At 41.4% G+C, this 12,375-nt stretch overlaps 1 protein-coding gene across 1 annotated transcript in view; it reads left to right on the top strand.

The window, feature by feature from the left end:
- The window catches only part of plppr2a (phospholipid phosphatase related 2a), a 129,596-nt gene that overhangs the window by 115,934 nt on the left and 1,287 nt on the right, over window positions 1-12,375 (top strand). The window contains exons 4-7 of the mRNA XM_037689421.1: window positions 7,546-7,666; window positions 8,172-8,422; window positions 8,788-8,964; window positions 11,432-11,559. Of these exons, the coding sequence (XP_037545349.1) occupies window positions 7,546-7,666; window positions 8,172-8,422; window positions 8,788-8,964; window positions 11,432-11,559 (677 nt within the window). The remainder of the gene's footprint in view (window positions 1-7,545; window positions 7,667-8,171; window positions 8,423-8,787; window positions 8,965-11,431; window positions 11,560-12,375) is intronic.

Below are 12,375 nucleotides of genomic sequence, written 5' to 3'. Positions count from 1 at the left end.
CTTCTCTCTCATAAATCAGTACAGATATTTTTAGAAATGTCTGAAGCAAAGTCCTCAAATCACCGCCGAGTGATTTGAAGTTCATTTTCTGTGAAACTGTCTGTTATTATTTTCATATTTTGCCAAATTAATGTAAATGTTTGATGTTAAACTTTGATTTTGAAAATAAATGATTCCATTCATTTGATGGGTCAAAGATAAATAACGTCTCTCGTTCACATTTCTGTTAAATTCAATGCACGGCATTTACAGTCAGAAAAATGAAGAACTCGTGAATATTGTATGCATATATAATTCATATATTTGTCATACAACAAGTGACACGTACCTCACGTGTATCACTACAGGATCCACTGTGGGATGGACCTTTACAAGAGATCCTTCCTGTCTACAGCCATCAGCATCTATAACATCTCTTAATGAAATGAGGATAATGAGTTACAACAACAAATAATTTCCCTCTGGGATTAATAAAGTATTTTTGAATTTGAATATATATATATATTTATATGTGTGTGTGTGTGTGTGTGTGTGTATATCTATATACATATATATATATGTATACACATATATATATATATATATATATATATATATATGTATGTGTGTGCGTGTGTGTGTGTGTGTGTGTGTGCATATGTAATTCATAGAAATATTTGTTCTAGAATTACACTGCTCGGGGTGGCTGTGTGTTGGAGTAGCTCTGTTACATTCATTCAGATTGTTCATTTTGATGCTGCACAGGTGGAAGAATTTTTACTGAAACTTTTTTAGTTTTTGACATTTGTTAAGATGCATAACCATGACAAGAAGTTGGGTTGTTGTTTTTTTTTTCCCAATCGGGAGCAGCTGATTAACACCTCAAAAGCTTAAATAAAACCTCAGCTACAGCCCAAATGTCAAATGAATTGAAAAAGGAGGAGCCGTAGATGCATTCCCGTCTCCTTGCTGACTGTGCTTGAGTGCCTGACCACTGAGATCCTGAAACTAGCAGGAAACACGGCTCGTGACAGCAGAAGGACCAAGATTTTCCCCTGGCACCTGCAGCCAGCTGTCCTCAGTGACGAGGAGCTCGGTAAGCTACTGGGAGGAGTGGCCATCTGATCTCTGGGAAGAGTTCAGCCCAGCATTCAGCAGCCTTGCAGCCCGGGGAAACCGAAAGGCCAGCTGAGTCTGGGATCGAACAGCATCTGCGGACAGTTTCTTCGGATATGCTGTGGGATGGACCTTTACAAGAGATTCTTCCTGCCTAGAGCCATCAGTATCTATAACATCTCTTAATGAAACGAGGCTAACGAGTTGCAGCAACAAATAATTTCCCTTTGATATTAATAAAATATTTTTGAATTGAATTTAATTGAATATTTTTGTAGCATTTCACATGAGCTTTATTTTATGAACTTTTTATTGTCACTATTCTCACATTGTGTTTATTGTAGCAGATATATTATGAATTTTCTATTAGAAGTTTTTTTTTTTACATTTTTTAAAATATATTACATTTCATAAAATACCATCTGTAAAAAATGGCTTTTATAACAATAGCTTTCCTCTTTACTCTAACTGCAACCATGTAAGTCATTTCCAAATTAAACTTTTTCTCCAAGCTGTGGTTGTTCAAAAAACTTTCTGAAACTAAAATATTAACTGTGAATAACCTTTTCACAGAACCCCTTATTCAAACTGTCTGAAAGACGTTATTACTTTCTTTTTTGTCCCACATCTTAATGTTCACATTCAGCATCCATTAACAGTCGTACGTGTTCCCGTATTTAAATTATGCAATTTTGTCCAGTCCTGCATCCCAGTGATAAATCAACATCACATGTCTTTAATGTCACATATTTAAAGCATAATTTTGTTGCTTTATTACAGTTTTATAGACCTCACAAGCTTTCCAATTTCAATGAATAATAATCTTGGTGTCGAAATGGCAGCGATAGACTCATGTTAAGAAAAAAGGCAGCAGGAGGTCGTCAGAGCGAATCCAACTGCAGCTGAGAGATCGTTTAGAAATGTTGCTTGAAATAATGCGCTGACTGCACGCTTCACATGTATGGCATTCATATGAATAATGCATTCATACAGCACTGCGCGCTGCCTCTAACCTTCTTACTTTGCAGTTTGAGCATACATACCAGACGAGCTTGTTTTTGGAGGAGTGCAGATAGATGAGGACTAATTAGACACCAATGAGTGCAAACTACGTAAGATCTGTTCTGGTGGTTTTGACTTTCAAAGTGTGAGAACACTGAAGATGTAATAGGTGGCGTAACAATTATATGTGAAGGAGGTGTCCCCAAACATAAAGAAAAAAAAAATCATTCAGACCCCCCCCCCCCACACACACACACACACACATTTACCATGAAATATTAGTTCACCCAGTGCTGTTTCTATTTCTTTGTGAATTAATCTATTCCACTTGATTATGGTAATAGGAGAACACAAACTGCTAAAAATCCACTCCAGGTTTTCCTGGTTACCTACAACAACTTACCACACTGCATGTGCTTCCCTGAGGTTATCTGCCTTGGTAGGGTACTGGGGGGGGGGGGGGGGGGCCCCTGGTGTGTTGGGCAGAGAGGGGCCCCGTTTCTCGGGGGGGGTGTGGGGTGGGGGGGGGGGGGGGGGGGGTGGGGGGCACCTCTGTGCTGTGCGCTAGAGTAGCGCCACGTTACTGCTGGCAGTTGTTGATGGGGGTGGGGTTAGGATGTGTGAGAGAAGCGGAGCACTATGTCTGTAGCATTTTAGCTAGCACATCTGTATTGTATGCCACTAGCTTAGCGCTATGTTAGTGCTGGCAGTTGTCGACGGGACGTGGGGTTAGGATGAGTGAGAGAAGCAGAGCCTGCTCTATTAACACAAGAAGAGCTGTTGGTCAGGCTACTTCTTGTTGTGCCGTGCTCCCTAGAATAGTTATTGAATTGTGTGTTTACTTATGCAGGTAAACGTAGATGTTTAACAACCCGTTAAAATACACCAGAATGCAGGAATAGGCATCTACTTTATTCAAAATTTGTATTCATAAATTTAGACCACACTTAAGTCACAGGGAGACTTTTTTTAATCTAGTTTGAACTCAGACCATATCAATGACAATATGTCACTACATGAAATGGCTTATACCTAAGTCCTTTGAGTTGTCATCCCACTATGATGTACAAATCAACCAAAAGGTGGTTGGCTGTTGCAGAGTCTTGGTAAAAACGTAAGGTGCGTAATACGGACACAGTAGATGATGAATGGGGGAGCATGGTGACAGAGTATCCATGCATGGTATGACACACACCAAGCATGGTTTGGTAGCTGAGAAGCTGAGGCAGAACTGGCCGTGCTGTCCCCATGCCTTGGCTATGAATGGTTTCATGGGAAGAAACCATCAAAACAACCGTGCACAGACCTGACATCAGTAGATGCAGCCGGATGTGATGTGAAAGAGTCATGCCAATGCAGGTGTACAGACTGTGGTGAGCATTCAGGAGAGTGTTCGGGAGACCCATGAAATTACAGGAAAAACCCTATTTAGTGAGTACGAAGTACCATCGTCTCCTTCACACTGAAGGAGGTTTTACACATTTTCCACAAATCAGCCATATTCAAATAGGTCATGTAGATGATATAGAGTGATGCTGACATCTGTCAAAGTGTGAAGAGGGTCTAACTGGGTGCATGTGGACAAGGTGTTTGGTTATACTGTAATTACTTATGTCACTTTCTTTATACCGATAAAAGAAGACTCCAGCAAAGTCTGGCTCAATATACACTTTATGTAAGATTTTGAGGCAGCATGTTGGCACAACTGGTAGAGATGCTGCTTCTCAGCGAGCAGGTTACCCTGGTTCAATTCCTGGTCTGGGGGCCTTTCTGGGTGGAGTTTGCATGTTCTCTCCGTGCATGCGTGGGTTTTCTCTGGGTACTCTGGTTTCCTCCCACAGACCAAAAACATGCATGTTAGGCTGATTGGTAACTCTAAATTGTCCCTAGGTGTGAGTGAGAGAGTGAATGGTTGTTTGTCTTGTATGTCTCTATTGGCCCTGTGATGGACTGGAGACCTGTCCTGTGTGTACCCCACCCCACACACAGTGATTGCTGGATATGGGCACCGGCGACCTCCGTGACCCAAAAAGGAAGAAGTGGGTAAAAGATAATGGATCGATGGATCGATGTCAGTTTTTATGTTGTAAAAAGCATAATTTTAATGAAAATCCTGTGAAAATGGATGCAATTTTTACATAATTGACTTTAAACCAGTGGGCCACAGAGCTGCCCTAAAAGTACAATTTGTGAGCCCTTATTTTAAAGCCATCATTTCCCCCCATAAAATAACAGTTGTTACATGTTCCTTTTGTTTGTCTATTCACAAGTGAAAAAGCACTTGATCGAAATGGCTGAGGTTCATACTATTTCTTTTTTTTTTTTCCAAACAAAGTATTTGCTACATTCATTCATTCATGAGTGCAGTGTTTCTATAACTTTCATGGTGAACATGGGCTTAGCGATTCTGCGCACCAGCAGTCCCCATGGAAACGACCACCTTTCTGTCTTTTAATTGCTCCATAAATGCTCACAGTGTGATGATACCTCAATATATCTGATTAAAGCCACTGATTAAACCCCCCTCAGCTTTAATTTTGTGCTCATGTTAGTGTTTAGAGCGTTGCCATGGAACACCCGATGGGGTTTTGTTGTTTAATGGAGGAAACCACTCGACTGGTCAACAGCACTGCTACTCCTAATGGAACCATGTCCATTATTAACACTTAAATTTGGCTGGACTCATGAAAAGACATAGAGGCATGAAAGTTCTCCATCACTGAATTTATATTTCACTTTCTCTAACTCCACAGAAACCTTCAGCAGTCCAGTCATGATCAAAGTAAAACATTTATGTGCAGACTGAACGATGCTGATGGATTATGGTTTGTAACAAAATGGGTTTCTCAACAGCAGTGTATGCACATTGTCAGGATTATTTTAAGATGAAGTACTATGTTGTTGAAAGGTGTTCACTGAAAAAACATGTTTATGTATATGCTAGCACATTGGAGGGCTGAGCCTCACAGTTTCGTCCCATTAAGGAGTCATCAATCTGTGGCGATACTGCTGTTCGGGCTCATACAGTCAGTCACCTGACTATATTGTTTTATATTAACTTCTAAAAACAGCAATAAACTTTGGGCACCGAGCAATGACAATAAACATCTTTGTCAAACTGTTTTAGTTTGTTGCAACACAGTCATGGGACCACAGTTCATTAAAAATAAACTATTGAGATGGTTAATTGCATATTTTTGCACCTATTCTGTTTTCCATTAGAGCGTTGGTCCATATAGTTTATATTCCTTCAGTTTGTAGGTGATTAATTGTAATGTATGATTCGTTTCTCCTGTTTGACTCTTGTTTGTGCCGATGTTTGAAAGTTTAACCTTTTAGAATTTGTGATCTGATCGTCTTAGTTTTGAACACATAAAATGTATTAAAGAAAACCTGGTTAAACTAAAGAGACGAGAAAACTGTTTCACTGTCCGTGTGCATACTGTAAGTAAACAATCTAACAATAAATCTCTCTCAGCCCTGGCAGAAATAAAGATTTTAGGACTAGAGAAAAAGGACTAAAATACTTGGATGGAAGTGTACCCTGTTTCTGAAACAAGTTAACTCATTTTAAGTCATTATTGTACAAATTAAATACATTTACCATCACTGAGACTCTCCACGCGAACCAACAACAGTTATCCAAATACATAAAATAATGTCTGGTGTGTTACAAAGGGAGGTACCGTAACTTCTAAGTCCTTTCATACCGAGACCTCTAGACACAAAAAGCAGAATAGAAGTAAATAGCAGGAGTTAATACTATACTAGTTTAAAGTTTTATGAAGCCAAAACACTGTTTTCTTTTTTTTTTTTCAAACAAAACCCTACTTCTATGTTTAAATGAGAATTGTTTGTTTGTAGTGAGGAAAATTTTATTTTAGTAATTTTTCCAAATGTGAATTATCATGCTCAAAATATCCTGTGCTACAGTTCAAGTTCAAGTTCAAGGTTCTTTATTTTCATTTGCACCACATGTGATACATGAGATGGAACGGAATTATGTACTCAGGGTCCCAGTTACATCCAAAAATAGCAAAAATATAAAGTATAAAAAGAAACAGTATATAAGGAGCTAAGGTACAGTATATGAAATTAAACTGATTAACTGCTGCGATGGTTAGTTTGAATGTGATTGTAGGAATTTAGTTATCTTGTATGTTCATTAAAAACAAGTCTCTTGAGATTGATACCCTGTCTTAATAAGATTATCTGAATAAAAATAGTCAAATAAAACAAGTAGGTTAATTTCTACACACATCTACATCAATGTAATGCAGAAAAATTAAAAATCAGTATTCACTTTCACAATTTTTTGGTGATTGTTTAGGAAACTATCTTGTGAATTATTCTTGGCAATTCAAATTTTAGCTAAATATTTGTAAAATTGACTAAATTACAGTGGTCTGTCTGTTTTCTATTGTTGATTAGCCATGGTGGCCATCTTAGATCCAGTTGAAACCAATAGTCAGTTTACAGCTTGTGTACAAGGATTACTTGTTTGGAAATTGAGAAAAATCTATCAACTTAATCATGAGATAATTTGCTAACCAACCCATCCATCCATCCATCCATCCATCCATCCGTGTCTCCCCTAGTTTACTTGCCTTGGCAGAGTGCACATATTTTCAATTATTATCGATGGTTGAGGGGTGGGGATGGAGACACGTTTGTGTTGTGCTCTGTTTGTACCAACAGTTTTTGAGGGGGGCAAGGGCTCAGCGTGAGGTAGAAGGAGCGCTACCTCTATAGCTTTTTAGCTAGTGCGTCTGTATTACATGCTGCTAGGTTAGCACTACGTCAGTACCAGCAGTTGTCAATGGGGAAGGGAGGCAGTTCGGTAGGCAGGGTGCTCAGTTTTGTTGACAGGGCGGCGGGCCCTCCTTGTATAATGGTAAGAGAAACACTGCATCCATTATCATTACCTGCTTCTTCCTTTACGGGTTGCGATGGTCACTTGTGCCCATATCCAGCATTCACTGTGTGAAAGGTAGGGGGCACCATGGACAGGTCTCGAGTCCATCACAGGAATACGAGACAAACAACTATCTGCACTCACTCACACCTAGGGACAATTTCGAGTTACCAATCAGTCTAACAATCATGTTTTTGGTCTATGGGAGGAAATCAAAGTACCCGGAGAAAACCCATGCATGCACTGAGAGAACATGCAAACTCCACCCAGAAAGGTACCCTGCAGGGATTTGATATGGCAACCTTCTCACTGAGAAGCAACAGCTCTACCAACTGCACCACCGTGCCACCTAATAATTTGTTAACAACACATAAATGAAGGCACACACACTGACATGAGCAAAAAACATTCTTGCCCGCCATCCACCTTTTGGCAGCAGTCAACAATTAAGTTTAGGCTGTTTATAGTGAGACTGTTTGTTTACAGCAGTTCGTAAACATAAACCACTTTTGTTTTTTTTCTTATGTGTGCAGATTCTTTCTGGCGAACTGTGTGCGTTCTTCATCAAAGCAGAGGGAACCCAGGAGAAGACCATCGTCACTGCAGACTGCTGCTACTTCAACCCCTTACTCAGACGCATTGTACGCTTCTTAGGTAATCCTTCTTTACATCACTGTGAAAAGACTCATTGCAGGATTTTCCCAGGATGTGTAAAACAAGAAACAGACTGACACCATCAGAGACGAGGTTGAGTTGTGAAAACGTGACCTGTTGACCTTCAGTTTGTCTCAGCTGTTAATTGGATGACAAAAATGAGCTGTAATTCTTTTTAGGTAGAAGATTCATGATCATGGCAGGGAAACTGACATGAATATTAAGCAGCTTGCAAATTTGCATCCTGAACGTAATTAGTTGAGGTGAAGATTGCTGCTGTGATTTCACACCTCGACTGAAAATAATGTGTTGGGGCTATTTTAGGAGTGGGGAAAAACAGCTTATCATCTGTTTTATCTCAGTGCTCATGTTGTGATATCAAGCTCGGGCAAAGTTTTTATCTGCTTTTATCTGATGTGCAAAAAATAAAAAATAAAGCTCCTTTATCCTGGTATCAACTTTTCCTTATTAATCTGACTCCTCTTCATTCTTGTCTTTTACCCAGGCGTGTATGCCTTTGGTTTGTTCACCACCAGCATTTTTGCCAATGCCGGCCAGGTGGTGACAGGAAACCAGGCGCCTCACTTCCTGTCTGCCTGCCGACCAAACTACACAGTGCTAGGCTGTCAGTCAACCATGCAGTACATTACAGAGCGCCGCGCCTGCACAGGCAACCCTCTGATTGTCCTGTCTGCACGTAAATCCTTCCCATCTAAGGATGCAGCGCTCAGCGTGTACTCGGCAGTTTACACAGTGGTAGGTTGGAGCATAGTGCTGGTGGTCGTACTATCTCCTGCTTATTTATTCCCTGCTGATCGTTCTCAGTTTCAGTTTCTGTTGTGTTTAAATAAAAGCTAAGATACTGTTTGTTGGACTTGCGACCCGTCCAGGGTGTACCCCGCCCCTCGCACAGTGATTGCTGGACATGGGCACCAGTGACCCCCGTGACCCAAAATGGAATGAACTTGAATTTTTTTAATATATGAAAGAATTGGAAGAATGTTGTGTTTGACTTTGTAGTTTTATACAAACCTCATGCGGTTGGAATGATACGTGTGTTTGCATGCTCATTGTGTCTTGTTGGGTTTGTTGTACCCGGCCATGTGTGTTCTTTTCTGCAGATGTACGTTACGCTGGTGTTCAAGACCAAAGGCACGCGGCTCACCAAGCCCACCATCAGCCTCACCCTGCTCTGCCTGGCCGTGCTGGTGGGAGTGGTCCGGGTGGCTGAGTACCGAAACCACTGGGCTGATGTGCTAGCCGGGTTCTTCACAGGTGGAGCCATTGCTGTGTTCTTGGTGAGGAGAAAATAGGAGGGAACAAGGGAATATCATGAAAAAGTTCAATTTTTTTATCTATCATTTCAACAAGTGAAACTCATATTTTATAGATTCGTTAAACATAGAGTGAAATATTTCAAGCCTTTATTTTTTTGTAATTTTGATGATTATGGCTTACAAATAATGAAAAAAAATTTAAGTGTCTAAAAAAACATCCATCCAAAAAAAATCACTTCTGCTCAGTTTACTTGTCTCAATTTGGGACGTTTGGGGTGTTTTGTTTACCTCAATCTATGCAACAGAAAATGCTTGTGCCTCTAGCCATGGCTGAGGTCGCCGAGGTAATTAAAAAGCTCCGAGGCAGCAGGGTTCTGGGAGTGGATGAGATTCACCCTGATTTCCTTAAGGCTCTGGATGCTGTGGGGCTGTCTTGGCTGACACGCCTTTGCAACGTCACATGGACATCGGGGGCAGTGCCACTGTATTGGCAAAATGGGGTGGTGGTTCCCCTCTTCAAAAAGGGGGACTGGAGGGTGTGCTCCAATTATAGGGGCATCACTCTCCTTAGTCTCCCTAGTAAGGTCTATTCAGGGGTACTGGAGAAGCGATCACTGGTCGAACCTCAGATCCATAAGGAACAATGTGGGTTCTGTCCTGGCTGTGTAACACTGGATCAGCTCTTTACCCTCACTAAGGCCCTTGAGGGGTCATGGGAGTTTGCCCATCCAGTCTACATGTGTTTTGTGGACTTGGAGAAGGCATTTGACCGTGTTCTTCGTGGTACACTGTGGGGGGTGCTCAGTGAGTAAGGGATTGGAGACCCGTTGTTACGGGCTGTTCAGTCCCTATACAAGAGGTGCGAGAGTTTGGTTCGTATTGCCGGCAGTAAGTCAGACTCCTTCAGGGTGGGAGTTGGACTCCACCAGGGCTGCACGTTATCACAGATTCTGTTCATAAATTTTATGGACAGAATTTCTCGGTGCGGCCAGCTGGTGGAGGGTTTCCGGTTCATTGGCCTCAGCATTCCATCTCTGCTCTTTGTAGATTATGTGGTCCTGTTGACGTCATCGTGTCGTGATCTTCAGCTCTCACTGCAGCGGTTCACAGCCAAGTGTGAAGCGGCTGGGATGAGAATCAGCACCTCCAAATCTGAAGCCACGGTCCTCAACCGAAAAAGAGTGGATTGCTCTCTTCAGGTCGAGGGTGAGGTTCTGCCTCAAGTGGAGGCGTTCAAGTATTTCAGGATTTTGGTCATGAGTGAGGGAAGAATGGAGTGTGAGATTGACATATGGATTGGTGCAGCCTCTGCAGTATTGCAGACTCTGTACCGGTCCGTTGTGGTGAAGAGAGAGCTGAGCTGTAAGGCAAAGCTCTCTGTTTACCGGTCAGTCTATGTTCCTACCCTCACCTATGGTCATAAGCTCTGGGTAGTGACTGAAAGAATGAGATCGCGGATACATGTGGTTGAAATTAATTTTTTCCGCAGGGTATCTGGACTCTCCCTTAGTGATAGGGTGAGAAGTTCAGTTATCTGGGAGAGACTCAGAGTAGAACCGCTATTCCTTCACTTTGAGAGGAGCCAGTTGAGGTGGTTCAGGCATGTGGTAAGGATGCCCCCATGGCGCCTCCCTAAGGAGGTGCTTCAGGCATGTCCAACTGGGAGGAGACCCTGGGCAAGACCCAGGACACGCTGGAGAGACTATGTCTCTCGGTTGGCCTGGGAACGCCTTGGAATCCTCCCAGAAGAGATGGAAGTGGTGGCTGTGGAAAGAGATGGCTGGGTCTCCCTGCTCAAGCTGCTGCCCCCGTGACCCGACTTTGTAATAAGCAGATGATAATGGATGGATGGAAGTTAGCAAACAACACAGAGGTGTCTCTCCCTCTTCTCCTGCCCCACATGACCTTGGTGAGTTGTAGGTAACCAGGAACACTCGAGGTGGACTTTTATTGGTTTGAGTATTCTCCTATTAATCAAATGGGATGGATTTGTTCACAAAGAAATAGAAACAGTGCTGGGTGAACTATTATTTCATGGGAAATGTGTGTGTGTGTCCACCAGCAGCCACATGCTGAAGTGTCCCTGGGCAAGACTCTGAACCCCTCATTGCCTCCGATGTGTGTCTCTTCGGTGTGCAAATGTGATCTAATGCCCTGAGCAGTCTTGTACAGATATTGTAGAGTGCTGTATGAATGGGTAAATGAGGGTACATATTGTAGTGAAAATCACTTTGAGTGTCTTGATAAGATAGAAAGGTGATATATAAGTAAAGTCCATGTATCTAAATTCCTTTTTCAAATTTGTCACCCTTCAAGCTTGTATAGTTTGAGCTCTTTACCTCCATCTTCATCTCACCTTTGGCAAATACTTGTTGTTGTTTTTAAGTCATGACTAAATAATTTATTTTCATTGCAAAGTACTGTAAGAAAGCAGCTGAATATTTTTTTTTCTTTTTTTATGTTCCTCTATAATACTTTTTGTCTCCAGGTGACTTGTGTGATCAACAACTTCCAACAGTTTCTACCCAGCCCACCTCCACTGGGACCCCAACGCCCTGAGTCGATGCTGGGTGTGCCCATGGTGGCGCTTCCATGTGTGGAGAGTCCACTCGAAAAGTTAAGTGGCACTCAGGTAAGGGGCAGGGGTGGGTGTGAGGAACTGCCATGCTCCCCAAATGTTTGAGATAAACACCTCTTGTCTTTTTATTGACACCTTCTTTCACACCCCCTGTTAAAGGCCAAACATGCATGTCTCAAGCCCCACATGCACCCCTGGTATCAACTGACACCAAAGTAAATCCTTTACATTTTTGCACACCCTTTTCTTGTTGCAGTCTGATAAGAACATAGATTTGTCAGGATAGAACAAATTCTAGTCTGAATCCTTATGGTAGTATCTCATTGGATTGAAATTACTGGAGTCTAGTTTATTATTCATAATTGCAAACAGGCTGAAATTTTAGTGTTTGCAACCAGCAAACTGTGCACCAACTGTTTGAATTGACAGTTTTTAAATATTGCAGCCTACTTTTGTGTGCAAAACTAAAAGAACTATATTCTAAACTGGAAATGTTATTTCATTTCCCAACACCACCCATATCATGTTCGTCTTGATCCACTTGAGCCAATTTTGGTAGCTCCCCCTACAATTTAATCTACTGGAGTGCAACTTCAAAATGAAGATAGGCAAATTTGAACTAGTGTTTAGAAAATTATTACAGTAACCATTGTTGCTAGTCCTGGACATTCAGGGCTATAGCCTTGAAAGATTCTCTGTTTTCGGAGTTTCATTTAGCAGTCAAAATACTATTATTGTAGACATTACCAAAACTAAATTAAGAAGGGAACAGAACAAGTTAGAGAAGCCTATAGTAACTCTTCAACTATTGTGACCAAATATATATATATATATATATATATATATATATTTGG

This window comes from Nematolebias whitei, chromosome 15 (assembly GCF_014905685.2).
Source record: "Nematolebias whitei isolate Nwh7 chromosome 15, NemWhi1, whole genome shotgun sequence".
NCBI classification, from domain to species: domain Eukaryota; kingdom Metazoa; phylum Chordata; class Actinopteri; order Cyprinodontiformes; family Rivulidae; genus Nematolebias; species Nematolebias whitei.
The sequence above is the reverse complement of the archived record's forward strand: the minus strand, read 5'-3'. Positions and strand labels throughout refer to the sequence as shown.